Raw genomic sequence first — 25,275 nt, forward strand, 5'->3', positions numbered from 1 at the left:
CAAATTAATCAACCAAGAACTTGATTCAATTGAGAGATTTATTGTCAACATGTCTTCCAGGGAAGCCATCCTGATCGGTGGTAGAAGCGTGTAAAAGTTACTTCTTCAGCAAGTAACTTTGAGGCTTGAATTGTTTAGTCACTGATTTTTACTTAATATACAAGCTACCCAGAGTTAAAAATTGATTGTAATTTTTGGAACAAGGAGGACTAAAGCATTGGACTAAACTGATCGCCAACACTGGCTGGCTCTGAATTACCTGAGAATTTCTTCCTTGAATTAGCGATTTTCTGTCCAGATTAAAAAACAGAAATTATTTCATCTATGTTCTGTAGCGGTGGTGAAATCCAATTTTTTTTACTACCGGTTCTGTGGGCGTGGCTTGGTGTGGCTTGGTGGGTGTGGCTTGGTGGGCTTGGTGTGGCTTGGTGAGCTTACCGAGGGAAGGATACTGCAAAAGCCCCATTCCCACTCCACTCCAGGGGAAGGATGCTGCAAAATCTCCATTCCCTCCTCACTCCAGGGGAAGGATACTGCAAAATCTCCATTCCTACCCCACTCCAGGGGAAGGATATTGCAAAATCTCCATTCTCACCCCACTCCACGCGAAGGATACTGCAAAATCTCCATTCCTACCTCACTCCAGGGGAAGGATATTGCAAAATCCTCATTCCCACCCCACTCCAGGGGGAAGGATACTGCAAAATCTCCATTCCTACCCCACTCCAGGGGAAGGATACTGCAAAATCCCCATTCCTACCCCACTCCTGGGGGAAGGATATTGCAAAATCCTCATTCCCACCCCACTCCAGGGGGAAGGATACTGCAAAATCTCCATTCCTACCCCACTCCAGGGGAAGGATATTGCAAAATCTCCATTCCACCCCACTCCACGCGAAGGATATTGCAAAATCCCCATTCCCACCCCACTCTGGGGCCAGCCAGAGGTGGTATTTGCTGGTTCTCCGAACTGCTCAAAATTTCCGCTACCGGTTCGCTAGAACCCATCAGAACCCGCTGGATTTCACCCCTGCTTCTGAAGGCTGAAAACTGTTATTGACAAGACGATCTATGGATGCATCATCCTGTTCTAATAACCATCGTTTATGTAAAAAGTACTCAAGCGTATACAAAATACACCTTGGATATGACACGCTGACATTCCCACGTGTAGGCCTGTCCATCTACACAACCACAGAGAGAAATGTGTGTGTCTCATTTACACTAAGCCAATACAAACACAAAGGGCCTCACCAAATTTTAAGAAGTTATTTGCAAAACTGTATTTGAAGAACTCCAAGTTTTGTAGGGCAGTCCTCGAGTTACGACCACAACTGAGCCCAACACTTTGTCGCCAAGCGAAACATTCGTTAAACGAATTTAGCCCCGTTTTCTTGCCGCAGTTTGTTAAGTGAATCATTGCAGTTATTAAATGAGTAACCCGGTTGTTAAGTGAATCTGGCTTTCCCATTGACTTGGCTTGTCAGAAGATCGGAAAGGGGGATCATGGGACACCCCTCCCCCCGGACACCACAACAACGGTCATAAATGTGAATCGGTTCCCAAGCGTCTTAATTGTGATCACGTGACTTACAACAAGGTTGCCGCAGTGGTGGTAAGTGTGAAAAACGGTCATAAGTCCCTTTTTTTTCAGTGACGTCGTAACTTTGAACGGTCATTAAACGATCTGTCGTAAGTTGGGGACTACCTGTATAGAAACGTTCACATGCTATGAATCGGATACCTTCTTTCAAATGTGAGCAAATCCCTCACATAATTCACGATATCTTATTTCAGCAAATATTGCTTATAAGGTAATTTCCCTCAGTTTTCCTCTGAAACTTTCTAAAGATCTTAGAAAGCAAGAATTTATCTACAGGTAGTCCTCGACTTAGAACGGTTCATTTAGTGACCATTGAAAGTTACAACAGCACTGACAAAAAGGTAACTTTTTCACACTTAACAACCGTTGCAGGCTCTCTGTTGTTGCGTGATCCAAATTCAGACGCTCAACAACTGTTTCATATTTATGACTGTTACGGTATCCCAGGGTCACATGGTCCCCTTTTAGTGACCTTCTGACAAGCAACGTCCCCAAGGAGAAAGCCAGATTCACTCAACAACCGGGTTACTAACTTATCCACGGCGGTGACTCACTTAACAACCACCATGGCAAGAAAGGTCGCGACATGGAGCAAAACTCGCTTAACGAATGTCTCGCAGAGCCGCAGAAATGTGGGGCTTCTATTGTGGTCGTAAGTCGAGGACCACCTGTCCTGGGTGCGAAATGAGACCACGAAAAGAAAACCAAAGAGGCCTCAGATGGATCCAGATTAACCAGGAGAGGGAGACCTAAACATGGTGGTGGACATGTGGACTTATGCCCCGTTTCATCTCCCTGAAGGAACGTTGTTGGAGAACGTAACAGTAACGGAGTTGGAAGGGACCTTGGAGGTCATCTAGTCCAACCCCCTGTTCACGCTAGGGATTCGAACCGCCGAACTGCCGACCTTTCTGATCGACAAGCTCGGTGTCTTTAGCCACTGAGCCACCTAGTCAGGTGGAATGTCATGGAAACCATGTCATGTCATGTCATGTCATGTCATGGAAACCTAGTCATGGAAACCATGAAAAGGACGGAGGGGGAACACATGGAGGTCCACCTACCTGCTCTCACTGCATTCTTTCTTCTCCCTCACGTTCAACCACTTCCGAAGGAGGAAGCGCTTACGCCGGGGAGAGGCGCTCGGCGTGGAACAGTTGGACCAAGGGGCGTCTTCATCGCTGGAGGGCGTGATTTCGATGGAGGGGAGCTGAAGGAACTCCTTCGAGGAGGAGGAAGATGCGGCTTCTGGATTCTGCTCTTCGGCGTTCCTGACACGGCGCAACCTGAAGCGCCTTCGGCGCAAAGTCGGGGTGGAGGAACTGGACCAGGCATGGCCCTCCTCCTCCTTCACCTGAGGCTCTGACACTTGCAAGGAGGGCAGCTGAAGCATCTCGCTCATCTTGGCTGCCGGCATGGAGTCCTGGGTCTCTTCCACTCCTTCCTTCATTAGACCTTCTGTCTTCTTTCTTTCTTCTAGGAGCCCTCACTTCTAGATCTCCAAAGAAACTGAAGAGCAAAAACTCACCTTATTCCCGTCTGGGTTGTGGGAGTTGCGATGCTGCCTTTGTCTTCCATATTCCTCAGGTGGTCTCATTGAACCGAGGAAGCCCTCCCGTCCATGGAGAAGGCCGGCTGCAAGAATTTATTGTTTTCCTGACTTCCCAGCCAAGTCCAGGAACTCCAAGGCACAACTTTCCCAAACCTCACACCTGGCTCTAACCGGAGCAGCCCCCCCGGTTTCTCACCGAGGACCAGAAATCAGGTTGCCTGTTGGTGCCTCTTTCTCTCTTCCCTCTCCTCCGCAGCGCTCTTTCCTCGCCTGTGTGTGTGCAGAGCTGATGGACGGCTCCCGAGAAACTCTCATTGGGGTGCGTCCTGGAGGGACGGAATGAGAATCGTGGAGGAGCTGCGTTGGGGAAGGGAGGTTGGAAGGAAAGAAAAGAAAACAGAGAGCGAGGGAGGGGAGGGAGGGAGGGAGGAAGGAAGGAAGCAGTGATAGATGATAAAATCAGCAAAGGAGGAGAAGAGGTGGGAGGGGGCTCCTGCCCCAGGCTGATGAGCTCAGACAGCTGCTGCAAATGTAGCCACACGCTCTGAAGTCCAAGTGACAAAAGTCTCGGTTACCAAGCATGCTGCTGTTACGCCAATCAGCCATGGTGTAGGTTTGGGGGTGGGGGGAAAGGGGGGTGGGAAGCAAGCCTTCCCGACAAAACCATTGGCCGGATGCCCCGTCCGTCTCAGCCCCTTGGCTGGCTAGATGCCCCACTCGGTAGAAGAAGGAAGGCCACGAGATGACCCTGAGCCTTATCCAATGACATTTGAGTTCTTTCTCGCGTCTCCTTGAAAGCCACAGATGGTGGGTCAAAGGAGGAAGGAGTCAAAACAAACAACAAATAAACGTCAGTGGGACTAGATTTATCCTTCCCGCCACGTTTGACTAGAGAGGATCAAGGATCGCCCAAGTCCTTGAGTGAAGGACTCGAAGAACGTAAGTTGGGACAAGCCACAAGTGGAGCAGATGACTCCCTCGTACCCTTTCGAGCTCAGCCTGTTTCTGACCAGCCATGACAGGCAAAATGGATGGAGAAGAGGGAGTCAACGTTTTTGCGTTTCCATGAACCTCGGAGAGCGGGGTCAAGATTGCGCGAGGCATCCTAGCAGAGTTTTCTAAATGTTGGGCTGGGCTCAGGGGTGGGGGTTCGCAGGGGTTCGGGAGAACCTCTAGCTAAAATTCTGTGCAGTTCGGAGGACCCCCAAATCCCACTCCTGGATGGCCCCTCCCCTCCCACCCCTCCCAGAAATCCCAACGTGGCCCGTTTTGGATGCAAGTATGTGCAGGGCGCACGTGGTGGTTTCAGGAGGGCGAAAAACAGGCCTACCAGAAGTTGAGGAAGGCCGGAAACGGGCCCATTTCCCGCCTCCAGAGGGCCTCTGGAGCCTGGGGAGGCCGCTTTCGTCCTCCAGGAGACTCAAGGAAAGCCTCCGGTGGCCAGGAAGGGCAAAAACGCCCCCTCCCCCTGCCATGGTTCAGGAGGCCAACTAAGCCACACCCACCATGGCTACACCCACCCTGTAACTGGGCAAAAAACCCTTGCTAAAATTTTTGAAGCCCACCACCCAAAATGGCATTTTTTTTTCAGGTCGTCTCTTCTGTTCCATGGGATGGAACAGCTGGAGAAGACCTAACCAAGGTCCCAAATGTGGTAAGGATCGATTCAAGAGGGAAGAAGTTTCTCTATTGTTCAGCTAAGAGAGGTTTTGGAGAGAGTGAGAAGAAGACAGGCGACTTGTATCGACCGTCTCCCCACACTCTTGACCAAGGAGGACCCAGATGAAGTTCCCGCATTAGAACCCAAAAGCTGAAGTTCTGCTTGTCTTACTGTCCTACAAGGAGGTGAGAGTCTTGGGTGAGAGTCTTCTTAGGCATGTCAATCAAGAGATGCCAAGAAGCTCATAAGATGATACATTGAGCCTTCTCGGACTAGGGTCTGCTACAAAGAAGAGGGAGTCAAGCTATTCTCCAAAGCAGGACAAGAAGCAATGGGTGGAAACTAATGAAGGAGAGAAGCAATCTAGAACTAAGAAGGAATTTCCTGACAGTTAGAACAATTAATAAGTGGACCAACTTGCCTGCAGAAGTTGTGAATGCTCCAACACTGGAAGTTTTTAAGAAGATGTTGGATAACCATTTGTCTGAGGTGGTGTAGGGTTTCCTGCCTAAGCAGGGGGTTGGACTAGAAGACCTTCAAGGTCCCTTCCAACTCTGTTATTCTATTCTATTCTATTCTATTCTATTTATCATGATTTGGACATGTGTTTTTGGTTGAGACACGGAGCAATGCCAACATTACGGAGAAGAAATAGATGCCGGCTGACGCATCACCAACCTAATTGTAGGTAGCCCTCCTCTTTATGACCAGAATTGGGAGCAGAATTTCCGTTGCTAAGTGAGGCTGTCGTTAAATCAGTCGCATACAATTTTATCACCCTTTCGTGCCACAGTTGTTGACCGAAACGGCAGCAGTTAAGAGAATCATGCGATCGGTAGGCTTTCCCCATTGCCTTAGCTTGTTGGAAACCGGGTGGGATACCGCAACTGTCAATCACACCAAGCGCCCGAATTTTGCTCACGTGACCATGGGGACACTGCGGCAGTCATAAGTCCGAGGACTGGTTGAAAGTCATCTTTATCTTTTTTTCCCCAGTGCCGTGATAACATTGAACGGACACGAAATAGATAGTTGGAAGTCAAGGACAACCTGTGTGCTGTGAGGTAGTGCTTATTCCTGTTTTACAGGAGTTCATTTCAGATTTACCATTTACAACTTGAGACTACAATTCGAACCCGGCATTTATGTTGCTGAGTGAGAAATTTGTTCAGCGAGTTTCGTTCCATTTTACGACTGCCACATTTGCAACTCAGCAACAACAGTGCTGAAAGAAGTGACTTATGACCATTTTTCATACTTACGACCAAAAGTGGGTTTCAGCAGGTTCTGACCAGTTCTGGAGAACCGGTAGCGGAAATTTTGAGTAGTTCGGAGAACCGGTAGTAAAAATTCTGACTGGGCCCACCCCCATCTATTCTCTTGCCTCTCAAATCCCAGCTGATCGGGAGGAAATGGGGATTTTGCAGTAACCTTCCCCTGGATTGGGGAGGGAATGGTGATTTTACAGTATCCTTCCCCTGGAGTGAGGTGGGAATGGAGATTTTACAGTATCCTCCCCCTGCCACATCCATCAAGCCACGCCCACCAAGTCATACCACTCCTTCCATGCCACACCCACAGAACCGTAGTAAAAAATTTTGAAACCCACCAATGACTGTGGTCATAAGTCGAGGACAACCTGGACTGGCCATTAAGCGTCCTATCAAGCGTAGGACAAGAGGCCTTCTGCTTTCCATCTTAAGCGCTGTTTTGCCTTTGGAAATAGACCTGTCAGAAATGGTGTCAGGTCTCCTGCTTTGGCCGGGGGGGGGGGGGGTTGGACTAGATGACCCACAAGGTCCCTTCCCACTCTGTTCTGTTTTGTTCCGACTCCTAGAGAGATGATTGCACAAACAAGACATTCATGCAGAGATAGAAGCAGGGCAAGATTTTAGCAAGGAAATTAGACCCGAAGGAATTTGGGCTGGTGCCCTAAACAGAAGCTTAGCAGGAATAGAATTGACAAGTCTTCAACTTCCTGGACTCCGGAAGCTTCCATCGATTCTGCTTCCAAAAGCAGAGTAAACAGACTTCAAGAAATGCCCTGCTGGGACTGAAACCTTGAGGCTCCTGCTAGGACAGGGGAAGTCCTTGAATTGCGACCACAAAAACAACCGTCGCCTCCAAGTGAAAATTGGCACAGGCGCTGCGGAACGCTACAGTTCCCTCACGTTGCATCTTTGAGGGTGTAGCAGTCCCATATTATCGAGTCCTCGACATACGACTACAACTGGCGCCCGGATTTCCGAGACCCTACACCATTTCATACAAATGAATGCTTCTAAATTGAGGACTTCCTGTATAGCCGCTCACTTTTTCTGGTTTGCCTGGCGGAAACCGTGAGGACCTCAATTCTATTTTGTTAAGAGAGACAGATCAGGATCCCAACCTGTTTATTTTCATAAACGAAAGCCCTCAGTTTTCTCTGAGCTTTTTCCACCTATTTATGCAAATATCCAGGAAGCGCCGTCCTACCCACAGACGCTGATTCCACAACCAAGCATTTATGCAAATGACGGCGGGTCAGAAAACCGTTCCATGCCTATAAATAATATTTAAACGATTCTACTTTAAGAAGAGATTATTTGAAAGAGAGAGAGAGAGAGAGAAGGAGGGAGACGGTATGTTGGTAAGCCATAACGTGGTTTGTTTATTTGGAGTTCAGCCAGTGGTGGGATTCAGCCGGTTCGTGTTAGTTCGTGCGAACCAGTTGTTAAATTGCTGACTGGCTCTGCCCCTCCCTTCCCCACCCCGCCCCTTCCAGGAGTCCCCATGCGCCCAGTTTTTGCTCCCAGGAGGTTGCAGGGAGGCCTATTAGGCCCAAAATGGGGCACGGGGGGAGCGGTGCGTCTCCCCACACCCCATTTTTGCTCCCAGGAGGCTGCAGGGAGGCCTACTAGGCCCAAAAGGGGCATGGGTGTGGCGCCCCTCCCCCGTGGCCTGTTTTTGCTCCCAGGGAGGCGCAGGAGGCCGAGTGCTGTCTGTCACACCCCCTGGCCATGCCTACCATGGCCACGCCCACCCAGCCAGTCATTAGGGCACAGAACCAGTTGTTAAATTATTTGAATCCCACCACTGGGTTCAGCAATATGTCAAACCACGATTCGCGAAAACCACAACTTTGCAGGAAGGACAACCTGAGCCTGTAATGTGCCTAATCTGGATATATGTCTTATGTGTCACGAGCAAAGAAACGAGGTGTGAATTAGGAGTCGGAATAAGGGCGGCCTGTAAAATCTCTGCCGAGCAGAAGTTTTGTTTAATCGCATTGTAATTGCCTTCCTTTTTAAAAAAAATTTTTTGCTTTCTCTTTCATATCGACTTTGATCAGACATTCTCACCAGCGTAATTAGCAAAGAAAGGAGCTGAAGTGCAGTTTAAGACTTGTTTGTAGAAATGTACTTTGGGGGAAAGTAAACAGACCGAAGAGAGGCAGATATACCCATTTTGAAACCCAGACTCTGGGAATTTCACCCAGTCTCTGCAATAAATCAGAATTGATGTATCCATCCAGACAGCATCGTTTACAATATTTATAATAAAAGCTATATGGCAATTCCAGTAATTGTTTCCCAGAGGTTTTTCTTTTTTTTTTAAACCAATTATTTTCGAACTGTTTAGGGATCGCAGAAGCCTCATCCGTCTCCCATCCTTGCAAATAGTTTTTACCTATGTCATTAATCACAGGGGGCCCAGTGTACACACAATATTGTACCTTCCACCAGCACTTTCCTCCTGTTCGGTGAAAATATCTACCTAAGAGAACCCTCACCTATCAAAAGTCAATAATCCCAAACCATAAAGGCGAGATAAGAGTTTAATAAATAAACACGAAAGTCGCAATCCAATATATTGTCAGGGTTCCAAGTAACAAAAGAAGACGCCGAGGTTTGAAGTTCCTCAAAATTCAATTTTATTAGAGGTGTCATATTGGCACATCCAGCTATGGACCCCAAAGAACACAGCACATACAAAGTCTGTACCAAACTTAAATTTACTAAAATAACTCAGTCTCTTCCAAACAAAGGCTATTAATAAACTTTCTTAGCAGCCTACGAGAAACCAAAGATAAAGTAATTGCAATCTTACTAAGGTTGGCAGAAAGCCCAGAAGCAATTTGCAGAGAATCCAGACGCGAAGGAGAATGAATTAAAGTTGTTCCCTACAAATTGCTTCAGTCGGCGTTCCTCCTTAAATAGGCTAAGGGAGTGGCCAATTAGCCCCAAGCCTTACTCTTGAGGCTGCTGACGGGCCACAACAAAACCGAATTTGAAAGCTTCCTGGTTTTCCCCACCCAAAGGAAAGTTCAAATCCCTGCCCAGCACCCACATGTCCATCACGTGGTCCAATCAAAGCACTGTCCCAACTGCAGATTCCTCCCAGTCACAATCCTCCAAGTGCAGGGCAGGATGTCCTTGACTCCCAGAGAAAGGAATGTTATTATGACTACATATCTCCCCAGCTCCATACAATCCTCCCTCCCAGTTTCCCACAGCAGTCTGAAGGCCCAATGCAAAAGATGGCTTCCTGACAATATGCATAATTAAACCCCACGAGAATGAATTCAGTGAGGCTGACTTAGGAGGCGATACATAAAAGGAATGAACGGAAAGACATTGATATAATTCAAAATGTATTGTTAAGTGTGTTTCTATAGAACGCAAGTCCCAATAAACTACAGTTTTACTCTGACTTTTACTTTGAGCTTTCAGAGGTACACCAAATCAGTGGTGGGTTCCTCCCAGTTCGGCCCGGTTCGGCCAAGCCGGTAGCGGTGACGATATGACGTCACCGAACCGGTTCTGACCCACCAATGCCCCACCAAAAAATCATTTTTTTTTTATTTTCAAACAAAAACAACATAAAAACATCATCCTTTAAAACAATTACAGACAGTGTTTTGGTCGGTTAAAATCCTTTCGTGCTCCCAAAATCTTCAAGATATCAATATATGACACATGTTTCTTTTCCCTTAAAAAAACCAAATTTTTACACATTTAATCTTAATTTCATTTCATATATCATGTTTCATCTCCATGTTTTATTTTCTATCCATTGATAAAATAAATCCTATATCATATAATATTTTATCTTCCTGTTCTCTTATTTCAAATGTCAATTTACTCATTTCAGCACAATCTAACATTTTCTTAATAATTTCTTCAGCAGTTAATATCTTCTCTCCTTTCCAATTTTTAGCAAATACAATTCTAGCTGCTGTTAAAACATTCACAATTAAATATTGCAATTCTTTATTAAACGTCTCTGGTAAGATCCCTAATAAAAATATCTCTGGTTTAAAGTCAATATGTCTCTTTATCATTTTTTCCAACCACATGTGTACCTTAGTCCAATATCTCCTTGCTTCTACGCATGTCCACCACATATGGTAATATGATCCCGGGGTCTGATGACACTTCCAACACTTCTCTGATTTATTCTTGAGCAGCCAAATTTTGACGATGCTGCAAAGGTCATATGTGTGAAAAATGGTCACAAGTCACCTTCTTCAGTGCGGTTCTGAGGTGCTTTTTCGAGAACTGGACTTCCTGGTTTTTCTCTGAAGACGTTTCGCTTCTCATCCAAGAAGCTTCTTCAGCTCTGCGCCACTTTCGGCAATTTCAAGCCGTCACTAAACGAATGGTTGTAAGTCAGGAACTTCCCGTTTTTACAGATGTAAATCAAAACTAAGTTGGAGAAGAACCTTTGATCGCTTTCTTTTTTTAAAAAAATAATAATTCCTTTTTCAATTGACCTTCCCTCACCTGGTAGGGAAAAAAGGTGTGCATTTGAATTTTTGCCTCTTCCCTCCGCAGTTGTAACATCTTCAGAATTGTCACACCTCTGGAATAAACTACGCACTTTGAAAAGCAGATGTAGTCACAGTGCAAGGTTGTGAATCAACCCTTAATGCGTTTCTGGAACAAAAAAAATATCCCCTTTGGCACAGCTCTTTCCTTGCACAAATGTTTAATGCGTTAAGCCCTGAAAACTATATTCCAGAGGGTTTCATTTCCTTGCTGTAGAAAAAGCTAATAAGGAGATGTGTTTCCGACACATTTTGAAATCCCCTGGAATCGCAGACTTAGGAAAAGAGACCGACAGCTTTCCGTCCCTGTGGTAAACTTATTTTGTAATAAAGAGATATTACATATAGAGATTGCTTCCCATTTTTTTTTTCTTTTCTTTTAAGAGCTTGATTGCCCATAACCTCAGCAGAGGGGCCATAAGAGAAAAATTTCCAAAATCAAAATATATATTCTATACGCACGGGCCATTTCCCTTTGAAGTTCTTCCTTCAACAGGGAGCTACTTGGGAAATAACTTTGCAGTTAAGTTAAATTGAAAACGAATCTCTTCTAGCTTGCGATGCCTCCAAGAAAAATGCCGGACGGCTCACTTTTTTTCTGACCACACTATAAAAAAGATGTTGAGACTCTAGAAAGAGTGAAGAGAAGAGCAACCAGGATGATTAGGGGACTGGAGGCTAAAACCATTGTCTGGGTACCGTCGGCCAGACAATGTCGGCTGGCGACCCCCAGGATGAGGGTGTTCTCTGTAGCCGCACCGACCCTCTGGAATGGGTTACCCACCGAGCTCCGGACGGCTCCCGATCTCCGCACTTTCCACGCTGGCCTGAAGACGTGGCTTTTTCAGCAAATTGGCCTAAATCTGGCCTAAATCTTCTCCCCTTTTAAGTGTAAATTTTAATTTGTTTTAAATCATGGGGTATTTTAAATTCAGCCAAATTATTTAATTCGTTTTTAATCTATTTTAAATTTTTGTACTTATGTGTTTTATCTTGTGGCTGTTCACCACCCTGAGTCCTTCGGGAGAAGGGAGGTATAGAAATTTAATAAAATAAATAAATAAATAAATAAATTCCCTGATCGGTTACGAGGCTTTTAATTTTGGGGATTTTAATTGGATTGGTTTTCGTATTTATTGATGATTGATGTTTTTATTGTGTGAGCCGCCCCGAGTCCCACGGGAGAAGGGCGGCATATAAATTTTAATAATCAATTAATCAATCAGACGATGAACGGTTGCAGGAACTGGGCATGGCTAGTCTAGTGAAGAGAAGGACCAGGGGAGACAGGATATCAGTCTTCCAATATTTGAGGGGCTGCCCCAGAGAGGAAGGGGTCAAGCTGTTTTTCAAAGCACCTGAAGGCCAAACAATAATGGATGGGAACTAATCAAGGAGAGATTCAACCTGGAAATAAGGAGAAAATTTCTGACAGCGAGAACAATCAACCCATGGAACAGAAGTTGCCTTCGGAAGTTGTGGGAGCTTCATCACTGGAAGCTTCCAAGAAGAGACTGGACTGCCATTTATCAGAAATGGTGTAGGGTCTCTTGCTTGGGTGGGGGGTTGGACTAGATGACCTACAAGATCCCTTCCAACTCTGTTAATCTGAATCTATCTAAGATTATCAAAGGCCTGGAGACTAAAACATGAAGAACAGTTGCAAGAACTGGGCATGGCTAGTCTAGTGAAGAGAAGGACCAGGGGAGACAGGATAGCCGTCTTCCAATATTTGAGGGGCTACCACAGAGAGGAGGAAGGGGGTCAAGCTATTCTCCAAAGCACCCGAAGGCTGACAAGGAATAATGGATGGAAACTGATCAAGGAGAAATTCAACCTGGAAATAAGGAGGAATTTTCTGACAGTGAGAACAATCAACCCATGGAACAGAAGTTGCCTTTGGAAGTTGTGGGAGCTTCATCACTGGAGGCTTTCAAGAAGAGATTGGACTGCATTTGTCAGAAATGGTGAAGGGTCTCCTGCTTGGGTGGGGGGTTGGACTAGATGACCTACAAAATCCCTTCCAACTCTGTTAATCTGTGATCTGTATCTTTTTTTTTTTTTTTTTTAACTAAGAGACCCTACAAGAACCAAGCCTGGAGAGGCAAACCTTTTCTGCCGATCGGATGTTCTCACCTACTGTAAGAGGGTTTATCAGGATCTCATTCTCTGGACTCAGCTTCCTAGAACACATTGTGCCGCAGACGTATCATGTACCAATGTCATGCCACTCAATTTATCACCCCGCTCTGAAAGCTTCTTAGCGTATTCGCTAACCCAAAAGCCACTTGATACGTTTAAGGCCAGGAGATGGCAACCATCCCAAGGTCATCCGCTCTCTTGTTCCCAAGGTCTCCAAGTGGACTTCGCAAGCGAGTGAGAATTCAAACTTCCTCAGGCCTCTTGCCCATTATGCAAACTGCCCCTTCGAATAAGAGGAAAAGGGGGGACCTCAGAAACAGTGGTGTAGTTACAAACCGTCATTGCCGCCGGGGATCTGCAGTAGGCATTCTTGCTTAGTCTCTAGCAGGGGTGAAATCCAGCAGGTTCTGACAGGTTCTGGAGAACCAGTAGCAGAAATTTTGAGCAGTTCGGAGAATTTTGAATAGTTTGGAGAACTGGTAAATACCACCTCTGACTGGTCCCAGAGTGGGGAGGGAATGGGGATTTTGCAGTATCCGTCCCCCTGCCATGCCCACCAAGGCATGCCCACAGAACCGGTAGCAAAAAAAAATTGGATTTCACCACTGGTCTCTACTTAAATCTTTGATTTTTTTCTGCCTAAATGTAAAACGTCGCTTTTCTCCACATTAAAATTCATTTCGTTGGATAGGGTCTATTTTTTTTTAAAAAAAATTCTATTTTTTAAATTTTGTATTGTATGTGTTTTTATTGTTTGGCTGTGCACCACCCTGAGTCCTTCGGGAGTAGGGCGGTATAGAAATCTAATAAATGAATGAAATGAAATGAGGGCCCATTGTTCAAGTTCGTCAAGATCTTTTTGGATCCCGAGTTTGCCTTTGTTTTCGACTGCAATCAGTACAGCTAGTCCTCAACTTCCAACCGTTGGGTTTCATGACCGTTTGAAGTTATAACGGCACTGAAAAAGGTAATGAAGTTAGGCTCCTTTTTCAATTTACGACCGTTGCAGATTCCCGTGGTCATAGGATCAAAATAAAGATACTTGGCAACTGGTTCGTATTAACGACAATTGCAATGTCCCCCTTTTTGTGATATTTCTGTGACCTTCTAACAAGCAAAGTCAAGTGGGAAACCAGATTCACTCACCAATTTTGAATAGAATAAGAATGAATAGAGTAGAGTAGGTAGGGTAGGGTAGGGTAGGGTAGGGTAGGGTAGGATAGGATAGGATAGGATAAGAATGAATAGAATAGAATAGAATAGAATAGAATAGAATAGAATAGAATAGAATAGAATAGAATAGAGTAGGGTAGGGTAGGGTAGGGTAGGGTAGGGTAGGGTAGGGTAGGGTAGGGTAGGGTAGGGTAGGGTAGGGTAGGATAAGAATGAATACAGTAGAATAGAATAGAATAGAATAGAATAGAATAGAATAGAATAGAATAGAATAGAATAGAGTAGAGTAGGGTAGGGTAGGGTAGGGTAGGGTAGGGTAGGGTAGGGTAGGGTAGGGTAGGGTAGGGTAGGGTAGGGTAGGATAGGATAGGATAGGATAAGAATGAATAGAATAGAATAGAATAGAATAGAATAGAATAGAATAGAATAGGGTAGGGTAGGGTAGGGTAGGGTAGGGTAGGGTAGGGTAGGGTAGGGTAGGGTAGGATAGGATAGGATAGGATAAGAATGAATACAGTAGAATAGAATAGAATAGAATAGAATAGAATAGAATAGAATAGAATAGAATAGAATAAGAATGAATAGAGTAGAGTAGAGTAGAGTAGAGTAGAGTAGAGTAGAGTAGAGCAGAGCAGAGCAGAGCAGAGCAGAACAGAACAGAACAGAACAGAACAGAACAGCTGGTAGGGACCTGGGAGGTTTTCTAGTCCAACGCCCTGCTGTCCCAGATATCTTCTTTGGCACGTGTTCCCCCCAAAAATTTTCAAATTATATTTTTCGAAAAAGATATTAATGGATAAAACCAAAACCCAAAAAACTTTTTAAAAAAGCTTGTTCACAGAGGATGTATTTTTAGGCAAAGCTTACCCAGCACAAGCGATGCCGAAATGGACCCTCCAATCATCCGCAGTCTTCTTTTCCCCGACTAGGTTTATTTATTTATTATTAAAAATAATCCTTTCCACTTAGCAGAATGCTCGGGACTTTCTCGCAATATGAAGAGTGCAAACACCGCAAGGCTGAGCCAGGGTTGTCTGATTTCCTATCCCATTTCTAATTCCCCTCTGCAATCCAAATAACGACACAATTAATAACCAGCAATTAATATCCTGGCTGTCAGCCTTGGCCAAACAAGGACATCTGTTTTTTACATCATCGACATCAAAGGCAGGCTTGGGGGGTTTACGTCGATAGTCCCTTGAATACAATCTGACCCCTTTGTTGCCACAGATAATCTGTCACTTAGATTAATCTCCCAGCATCTGTTCTTTCAACTTGCGTCTCAATATTCATTCTCTGCTTTGGCAGTTGGTTGGGACGAAAGCAGGAACCAAACAGGAGCTTCCAAAAATGTAAACTGCCGAAGGGAAACCAAAGCGGCGGCCAGACGCTCGTTTTTCACAGTTTTGTCAACTGAGATTTTATTCAAACAGAGCGTTGGTTTCCTTGACTACTCTGTGAATGGGCTTCGAAAAGGCAAGCCGGGAGAGCTAATATTCGATCGCAAATGTAATTTGAGTTGAGCGCGGAAGGCATCTCTCCACGTGGACCAGAGGGATGCTCCGGGAAAAGGCCTATTTGGCGATGCTCCTTTTCGCATCTCGGTCTCGTCCGAGGAAGACGCGTTTTTTGGGGGACTCAAATGGAAGAATGGACGGGAAAGCAAAATAGAACACGCCGTAGGCAATTTCCAAAATATCCGTGAGCCTCATGAAGGAGCGTTAATGTGAGGTCTTTGATGCTCTCTGAGCTTGGGGGTTTCATGACCCAACTAGGTAACATCCTCAGTGCTAGAAGGAGGTGGGAATTGTGGAGACGAGGAGGAGGAGGAGGAGGAGGGCTGTGGGGCCCTTAATGTTCTCTGAGCTTGGTGATTTTCTTGCAGACATTTCATGACCCAACTAGGTAACATTATCAGTGCTAAAAGTGGGTGGGGATTGTGGAGAGGAGGAGGAGGAGGAGGAGGAGGAGGAGGAGGAGGAGGAGGAGGAGGAGGAGGAGGACTGTGTTCTTTGAGGTTGGTGATTTTCTTGCAGACATTTCATGACCCAACTTGGTAACATCGTCAGTGCTAGAAGGAGGTGGGAATTGTGGAGAGGAGGAGGAGGAGGAGGAGGTGGAGAAGGAGGAGGAGGAGGAGGAGGAGGGCTGTGGGGCCCTTAATGTTCTCTGACCTTGGAGGGTTTTTTTGCAGACGTTTCATGACCCAACTAGGTAACATTATCAGTGCTAGGAGGGAGAGCTGTTTGCTCTCTGTTTATATACCTTGGCTTGCCCTGTCAGTGTTGGTGGGAGTGTTCATTCGGAACCACCAAAAACACTCCCACCAACACTGGTAGGGCAAACTACTACATATAAACCGAGAGCAAACCCTACTCCCTTCTAGGACTGATGAGGTTGCCTAGTTTGGTAATGAAACGTATGCGAGAAAACTATCAAGCTCAGAGAGCATCAAGGACCCTCAGTTCAACTCTGAACTACCACCTTTTTCTTCTATCGGTAGCACATGTGTAATGCTGCACAACGCCAGCAGAATCTCTGCAGCTACGGCCTACCGGAAAAACAGTGGAGACAGTTTAAAATTCGTATAAAATGGTGAGAATCTCCGCTTCTTTTTTTAAGTGGTGGAGGAAGAAGGTAATAGAGATTTCAAAAACGAAAAGTAGGAGCTGAATCAAGAGGGATTTCCTTGCACGCTTAGATTAAAGCTGAATTTTTAAAAGAAAACGGTGCTCCCGTACAAATGTTCATGCGAACATGAACATGAGTTCATGCGCAAAGAGTTCATGCAAATCATGAACAAAATTTAGAACAGTTTCACTCGTATAAATATTTAGACCAAATCTTTACATCATTTACGTTTATGTAAAAACAGCAAATAACGGGGTAAACGCAGTCTGCCAAAGAAGCCAAGAAATGCAAAATTGTTTAATCTGCATGATTTAAAGCAACCCGCTGCTTTTCCTGGCACTCGTGCTATTTGTTTTGCAAAACATAATGAAATCATCTCAGTGGTGCTCTCTAGTGGCACTGATAATTCATCCGAAGAGACAGTCCTGCATTTCAAAGTGTGGCTTTTTCTAAGGCAGGGGTCTGCAACCTTAAACACTCCAAGAGCCATTTGGACCCGTTTCCCACAGAAAAGAAAACACCGGGAGCCACAAAACCCTTCCGGTGCCTGACTATTTCTTGAGAGGCCACAAAACTAGCATATGTAGTTGAATTAAATGGTCTGTTTTCTTCTGAAACTTTTCTTTTCTTGGACTTATCCATGGTTGAATTTACCGGGGGTTGAAAAGCTCAATAAATCACATGCCAGTGGGTGTCGGACATTGGCGGTTGTGACGCCTATTTTGAGTGACAGGGAGCCACAGCAGAGGGGTAAAAGAGCCACATGCGGCTCCAAAGCCGCAGGTTGCTGACTCCTGTTCTAAAGATATTTACTTCTGCCTAAAGCTCAAACTGATGCTTCCTAACATTGAAGGTGATGGAAGCTCTAGAACAAAAGGCAGATAAAACAGGGAAAGCAAGGTTTCAAAAAACAAAATAGGCTGATTACAATTTAGCTAAATCAATGATGCAAAAATAAACGAGCTTTTATTTGCGCCTCCTAATCAACCGTAATCCCCAAAATTACAATTCTGCATGTTCTTAATAGGACTTAGCAATAGCACGTAGACTTATATACTGCTTCACGGTGTTTTACAGCCCTCCCTAAGCAGTTTACAGAGTCAGCCTATTTGCCCCAAACAATCCGGGTCCTCATTTTACCCACCTCGGAAGGATGGAAGGCTGAGTCAACCTTGAACTGCACAGAATTGAACTGTGGCTGTGGGTAGAGTTTGCCCGCGGTGCTCATCTCCGTTTCAAAGCCGAAGAGCCAGCGCTGTCCGAAGACGTCTCCGTCGTCATGTGGCCAGCATGACTCAACGCCAAAGGCGCACGGAACACTGTTACCTTCCCACCAAAGGTGGTACCTATTTTTCTACTTGCATCTTTTACGTGCTTTCGAACTGCTAGGTTGGCGGAAGCTGGGACAAGTCACGGGAGCTCACCCCGTTACGCGGCACTAGGGATTCGAACTGCTGAACTGCCGACCTTTCGATCGACAAGCTCAGCGTCTTAGCCACTGAGCCGCAGCATCCCTCAGGAAAACGTACTCAGGCAGTATTTACATGGGGGAGGAAGGGAGTCAAGTTTGGGAAAATTCTGGTTTTCTCCAACAGATAGATTGGGGCAATCTTACAACTCTCTTTCTATTAAACTCATATCAGTTCTGAACGCGAAGCAGCCACTCTTAACTCCAAATTCAACTCCAGTTGAATTGAGATTCCGGAATGAGTCTCTGGTCCAGGGTGGTTTGGAAGAGACAGCCTTACCAGCAGGCAATGCTAGATGGCAGTCCAAGTTAGGATTTGAGGGAATAGAAGGATTCTCCTCCTTTCCTTAATTTTATCTTGCAACTTAGAGAGCAATAGCATTTAGACTTATATACTATAGTGCTTTACAGGACTCTCTGGGCGGTTTACACTGTCAGCCTGTGGCCCTCCACAATCTGGACCCTCTTTTAACCGACCTCGGAAGGATAGAAGGCTGAGTCAACCGTGAGCCGCTTAGGATTGAACTCCAGACAGTGGGCAGAGTTTGCCTGCAATACTGCATTCTCACCATGGGAGGGAGGGAGGGAGGGAGAGAAGGAAGGAAGGAAGGAAGGAAGGAAGGAAGGAAGGAAGGAAGGAAGGAAGGAAGGAAGGAAGGAAGGAAGGAAGGAAGGAAGGAAGGAAAATGGCAATAGCACTTATATACCACTTCACAGTGCTTTACAGTCCTCTCTAAGACGTTTACAGAGTCAGCCTATTGCCCCCAACAATCTGAGTCCTCATTTTACCGACCTCGGGAAGAGTGGAAGGCTGAGTCAACTGTGAGCTAGTCATGATCGAACTCCAGACAGTGGGCAGAGTTTGCCTGCAATACTGCATTCTCACCACTGGGAGGGAGGGAGGGAGGGAGGGAGGGAAGGAAGGAAGGAAGGAAGGAAGGAAGGAAGGAAAGAAAGAAAGAAAGAAAGAAAGAAAGAAAGAAAGAAAGAAAGAAAGAAAATGGCAATAGCCCTTAGACTTATATACCACTTCACAGTGCTTTACAGTCCTCTCTAAGAGGTTTACAGAGTCAGCCTATTGCCCCCAACAATCTGAGTCCTCATTTTACCGACCTCGGGAAGGGTGAAAGGCTGAGTCAACCGTGAGCCGGTCAGGATCGAACTCTAGGCAGAGAGCAGAGTTTGCCTGCAATACTGTCTTCTCACCACTGCGCTAACTGGAACAAGATATTCTTATTCGAAAATGCATCTCCTTCAGGGCTGTGTGAAAGTTGATCCAGCAGAAAAGATGGAAGGAAACTCTCAGAGCCACGATGCCATGCCCTCCACAGGATGGGAAACATAAATTACAGGCAGTCCTCGATTTACGACCCCAAAGGAGCCCCAAGATTCCCTTGCCATGCAGGTCAGTCATTCAGTGAGCTTTGCTCCCCTGTTTTATGACCTTTCTCGTCCCGGTTGATAAATGAATCACTGCAGTTGTGAAATTAGTAACCCGGTCGTTAAATGAATCCGGCTTCCCCATTGATCTTTGCTCGTCAAAAGGTCACTAAAGGGATCACGTAACCCCAGGACAAACGTCATAAATATGAACCAGTTGCCAAGCGCCCGAAATTTTGATCACATGACCACGGGGATGCCGCCATGGTCCTAAGTGTGAAAAACGGTCCTAAATCACTATTTTCAGTTCCGTCGTAACTTCGAACGGTCACTAAGCAAACGGCTGTAAATCGATGACTACCTGTAGCACGATTACACCTGTATTATTTCATGGATTCGATTTCTGTAGCCGAACATCTCAACCAGTGACACTTGTTGCTTCGTGGGATTTCAGTCAACAAAACACTATAGAAATATGCAAAATATCTTTCGGACGTTTCATTTAAACGATTAATTGATGTTCTAAAACATCGAATAACTGAAGCCAAAGAGGAAAAAACAAAAGAGACAAGCAAGTCCAGATTTGAACTTGTTGCTTCTTTTTATTTAAAAAAAGAAAGAAGAAGAATTAACAATGTTAGACAGATGCACAAACCAATGGAGGGTTATTATATTATATCAATACCATACATGAGATCAAGATGATCATTGCTAATGTCAGGTTTTTTTAGAAACCCAGTTAGGATTGACTTAGACACCTAGAACAGGACTCTGCAATCTTAAACACTCAAAGAGCCATTTGGACCCATTTCCCACAGAAAAGAAAACACCGGGAGCCACAAAACCCTTCCTGTGCCTGACTATTTCCTCAGCGGCCACAAAACTAGCATATGTAGTTGAATTAAACGTTCTGTTTCCTTCTGAAACTTTTCTTTTCTTGGATTTATCCATGGTTGGCCTACCGAGGGTTGAAAAGCTCAATAAATCGCATACTGGCAGGTGTCGCACTTTGACGGTTGTGACGCATATTTTGAGTGACAGGGAGCCGCAGCAGAGGGGTGAAAGAACCACATCTGGCTCCAGAGCTGCAGGTTGCTGATTCCTGGCCTGAACCAAAGTTAAGTTGCTACCTGAATTTGTGGGGTCGGCACAATTCCAGCTCAATTGCAGAATTAAAATATTCTGGAACAGTGTCTCTCAATCTTGGCAACTTTACTTTACTTTTACTTTTACTTTTATTTAATTTGTATACCGCCCTTTTCCCGAAGGACTCAGGGTGGTGAACAGCCAACAATAAAATACATACATACAAAATTTAAAAAAAACAGAACTAATTACTAAGAACTAAGAACTAAAAAATATGGATTTTTTTTTTTTAATGGCTAGAGAGTAAACATAAAATTTAAGGGATGTTTTTGTTACGAGATCGAATCGTAAATAGAAATCAAGATAATTTAAATAAAGATGTAAGTTTAAGATGGAGATATTTAGAAGTAGAATTTGTGTAAAGAGGTTAAATAGATTAGAGGTAGCGATGCAGAAAAGTTGTTATTACTATTGAGATTTCGATATGTTTGTTTTTGTTTTGAAAAATATTTTTTTTCCCAAATATAAACATAAAATATATCTTTTAAGAACAAAGTCTTGATCCGGTCATAAATAGGTACAATCGCTTACATTCCTTTAACAAGCTCTATTCCCAATTTCCCCATTACATCTTTTAAAATTAAAGATCAAAACAAAATTTTTTAACACAAATTCTAACATCTTATTCCGCCACCATCTTATTGGCACAAATTCCGCCAATTAAACTGATCCATTTGGGGGTACACTGGTATAATTTTAAATTGTTTTTTAATTGGGTTACTGATTTTAATTTTCTATTGTATTGTGATTTGTATTGAAGTTGTCATTTTGTAAGCCGCCTTGAGTCCCTAGGGAGAAAGGCAGCATATAAATCGCAATAAATAAATAAATAAATAAATAAATAAATAAATAAATAAATAAATAAATAAATAAATAAATAAATAAATAAATAAATAAATAAATAAATAAATAAATCTTATTCTAAACCAGTCTATTGTATCACCAAAACCTTAATTTCCAAATAAACTCTACTTCTTTTTTATATCCAATTATCAATCAAAATTCCATCTAGCTTAATTTGTGTGTGTGTGTGTTTTTTTTCTTGCTTTTTTTGTGTGTGTGTGTATTATGTTTCTTTTCGTACTGTGTATTTTAATCTTTGGAAATTTAATAAATATTATTTTTTTAAAAAAAAAAATGTGGATTTCGACTCCCAGAATTCCCTGGCTGGAGAATTCTGGGAAGTAAGGTCTATACTTCTTAATATTGCCAACGCTGAGAAAGACTACCTTAGAAATTACTGTGGACTTGAGCTGTGCCTTGAACTCACTGCATCTTTTTCCCAGGATCACACAAACTCAGACATTTTTAGACTCTGCACCAGAAAAGTGCATAATTGTCAATCTGTTCCCACAGACAGTCATAATCCGAAAAACTCCTTAGCGGCACAATTAAATTCATTGCCGAATGTGATAGAGCCACACTTACAAACACGTTACTTAATAGACATACAGCCCAGACAAAAACAACTTTTGTGAAGTTTCAGGAACTTTAAATGCACAATACCAACTTCCCAATCACCCAGCAGATTTTATGCGACGCCTTGGCGTTTGCAGAGTAAATCGTGCCGAGGATTATCCCAGCAAAGCAAATAATATGGAATTACAAAACGTCGCTCAAATCAGCTCATTTGGAGTTCATTTGCCTTTGGTATTTTGAAAAAACAAACAAACAGTTCCACTTTTCTCGATAAAATACAAACAAACAAACTTCGAATTACCTTAAGGATTTCCATCCCTAACCACTGAAGCACACATCCTTAATTGTGTTTGCATTAACCGAATTAAGCATATCCTGAATTGCGCTTGCATTAACCTTGCCCCCCCCCCCCGCGCAATCCCCAAGGGTGCTGATTCATGCCTCTATCTAAACAACAGAGAAGCAGATCTGACAGAGCCGGTAGATCCGAAAATCTGCCATCGCTTCAGACTGGGGTCCTACCAGCCTGAGATTAAACGGTTGGAACCTTGACAACGTGCAAGTCAAGTCAAGTTTTATTTTATTTTATTTTATTTTCTCTTTTCCAAGAAATGGAAACTACCCAGTTCCTCTTTCCTGCATGAGACTCCCAACTGGACGGATGTCACTTCATTATCCATCCCAACCCTTAATCTATGCATCTATTAATTCTTCTCAGCATTTACCATTTTACCAAGTGCCGGCTAATAATAGTGGCAATTTACCAGAATACCATTTTTAGAAAGGATAACACGGTTCCACACATGCTCAGCTCCACTCCTACCAATTCTCCCCACGGTTTTTTAGAAAGGATGGGGGATGTAATGCTGATGGGCCTTCTCTCTCTCTCTCTCTCTCTCTCTCTCTCTCTCATTCTCCCTCCCTCCCTCTTTCTCTCTCTCTCTATAGACCACAGCTTGGAAGGCTTCCAAGGGCAGGAGGCCTCCTACAACCCTCCTCCTTCCCTTTGGATGCACTTCCCCCCACCCCCCCAAAAAAGCCCTCCAACTTGACCTACCTCTCCTGCAGTGTTGGCTTTGGTTTCCCGCACCAACTATCTATCTATCTGCCCAGGAACGCAAAATAAAGCAGGGAACTTACGGGGTTAAATGAACAGCTGCGAGCACGGGGAGTCGTCTTTGGCTGTCTTCATCGGGGGTGCCTCTAAAACAGAGCATTGGGTTCATCCCCAGCCCTCCCAGGAGCCGACAATGAATGATCCAAGAGGAGATGCTGAGATAAAAGAAGACTTATCTCTGGGCAAATGGGGGTGGCGGGGAGGGAAAGAGAGAAAGAGAACTGGGTGGGCGGTTTAAGGAAAGTAGCAAATCGTGAAAAAAGGTAAAATCTTGGGCTGGTGCTTTCCCCAGAACCGTTCCCCGTGAGTCTTCGTGGTGTCAAACCATCCTTGTTGGCCACCGAATTTTTGTGCAGCTGGAAGGGAAGAGAGGACGGTAATAAAAACCGCTGCTAATCTGTCTGGAAGCTGCAGTAACTCACTGCAGGATTTCTCTCGCAAATGGGAAAGAGAGGAGGACCGGTTTCCTGCAGCAAGGACTTCAGCACCCACCCACCCTCCTCCCTTCCCCAGGACCGCAAGCTGCAGTCGGGACATCTCAGGCCAGATTGGGTAGACCCCAGGCATGTACGGAAAAAACTATGGGGGATGTCCCAGCTGCAGGGAAGCTACCCAGCCATCAAATTTAGGATGTTCCGTATCTTAAAGGGACCACGGCCTTCCAGAGCACACAAGCTCTTTTCTTCGGATGCTACTACAGGGCCCGAAATGTTTTCTCTGGATCCTGCTTTCTAAATCAAGGACGCGTGACGGTTATCCTTCCCCCCCCCCCAAGCAGCGCAGGCTTCCTGCGGCAATTTGGCAAAACCCCTAGAATTTTTATTTTTATTTTAGAAATAGAATTACAGTTGGCGCTCGCCCAATATTGGAAAAACTGACCAACTGCCAATGGATCAATTGATAATCCAAAAAAAAAAAATCTATAATTGTGCGGAAATGGACAAACTAACATTTGACATGAAGGACAAGGTAGACTCGAAATGTTGTATAGCGTGGAATAGGTGGTATGATTGCATAACTCGCAGAAGTGAGAGCAAATGAAAAATTTTGTAGGATAATAATAATTAACAAATATGCACCGTTAATAAGATAATGGACGTGTGAGCCAAGTCACTTTTTCTTTTTATGTATTGTCGTTTGTATTAATATATATGCATCTTGTATATACATAGTATAGTATTTTACGTTTATATGTTTAATAAAGTTTTGTTTTTAAAACTAAAAAGAAAGAAAGAAATAGAATTACAGAGTTGGAAGGGACCTTGGAGGTCTTCTAGTCCAACCCCCTGCCTTGGCAGGAAACCCTACACCACTTCAGACAAATGGTTATCCAACATCTTCTTAAAAATTTCCAATGTTGGAGCACTCACTTCTGCAGGCAAGTTGTTCCACTTATTAATTGTTCTAACTGTCAGGAAATTTCTCCTTAGTTCTAAATTGCTTCTCTTCTTGATGAGTTTCCACCCATTGCTTCTTGTCCTGCCCTCAGGTGCTTTGGAGAATAGCTTGACTCCCTCTTCTTTGGGGCAGCCCCTGAGATATCGAAACACTGCTATCATGTCTCCTCTGTCATCTTCTGCAGCACTGCAAACCTTCTCTTGCCATCTTCAATTTTAGACACGCGAGTGTGGATGAGTCTGCTGCCTTTGCAAATCAGGGTTTTGCCTGATTTGTGGTAAATAATAAGGATTTGGGGCGGGAAGGGTGTTTGTTCCGGGTTAATGTGTTGTGTGAGTTTAGGATCATGGCTTAGTGAAATAGTACCCAGCCTACTAAGAGCCGGGGTGGCGCAGTGGTTAGAATACAGTATTGCAGGTTAATTCTGCCAACTGCCAACAGTTCGATCCTGACCAACTGAACGTTGAATCAGCCTTCCGTCCTTCTGAGATCAGTAAAATGAGGACCCAGATGGTTCAGGACAAGATGCTGACTCTGAAAACGGCTTAGCGAGGGGTGTAAAAGCACTGTGAAGCAGTATATAAGTCTAAGTGCTATTGCTATTGCTACAATGACACTAATAAAGATGACTTATAACCATTCCTTGGTCTTGTAAGAGCTGTGGTGGTGCAGTGGTTAGAATGCAGTATGGCAAGCTAATTCTGCCCACTGTCAGCAGTTCGATTCTCACAGCTCAGGATGGACTTAGCCTTCCATCCTTTCGAGGTCAGGAAACGA

General features: G+C 44.4%; 1 protein-coding gene across 6 annotated transcripts in view; it reads right to left on the reverse strand.

The window, feature by feature from the left end:
• The window catches only part of GRAMD1B (GRAM domain containing 1B), a 213,299-nt gene that overhangs the window by 165,050 nt on the left and 22,974 nt on the right, over positions 1-25,275 (reverse strand). For 2 of the 6 annotated variants that reach the window (XM_087875680.1, XM_087875677.1), the window contains exon 2: positions 2,668-3,512. The exons of 1 other annotated variant lie outside the window; for it this stretch is intronic. In XM_087875680.1, coding sequence (XP_087731806.1) covers positions 2,668-3,053 — 386 coding nt within the window. In that variant the 5' untranslated portion in view covers positions 3,054-3,512. The remainder of the gene's footprint in view (positions 1-2,667; positions 3,513-25,275) is intronic. 3 more of the 6 variants (XM_087875679.1, XM_087875683.1, XM_087875678.1) reach the window with 3 other exon arrangements.

This window comes from Pantherophis guttatus, chromosome 9, assembly GCF_059756535.1.
Source record: "Pantherophis guttatus breed Tessera chromosome 9, ASM5975653v1, whole genome shotgun sequence".
Taxonomy (NCBI): Eukaryota; Metazoa; Chordata; class Lepidosauria; order Squamata; family Colubridae; genus Pantherophis; species Pantherophis guttatus.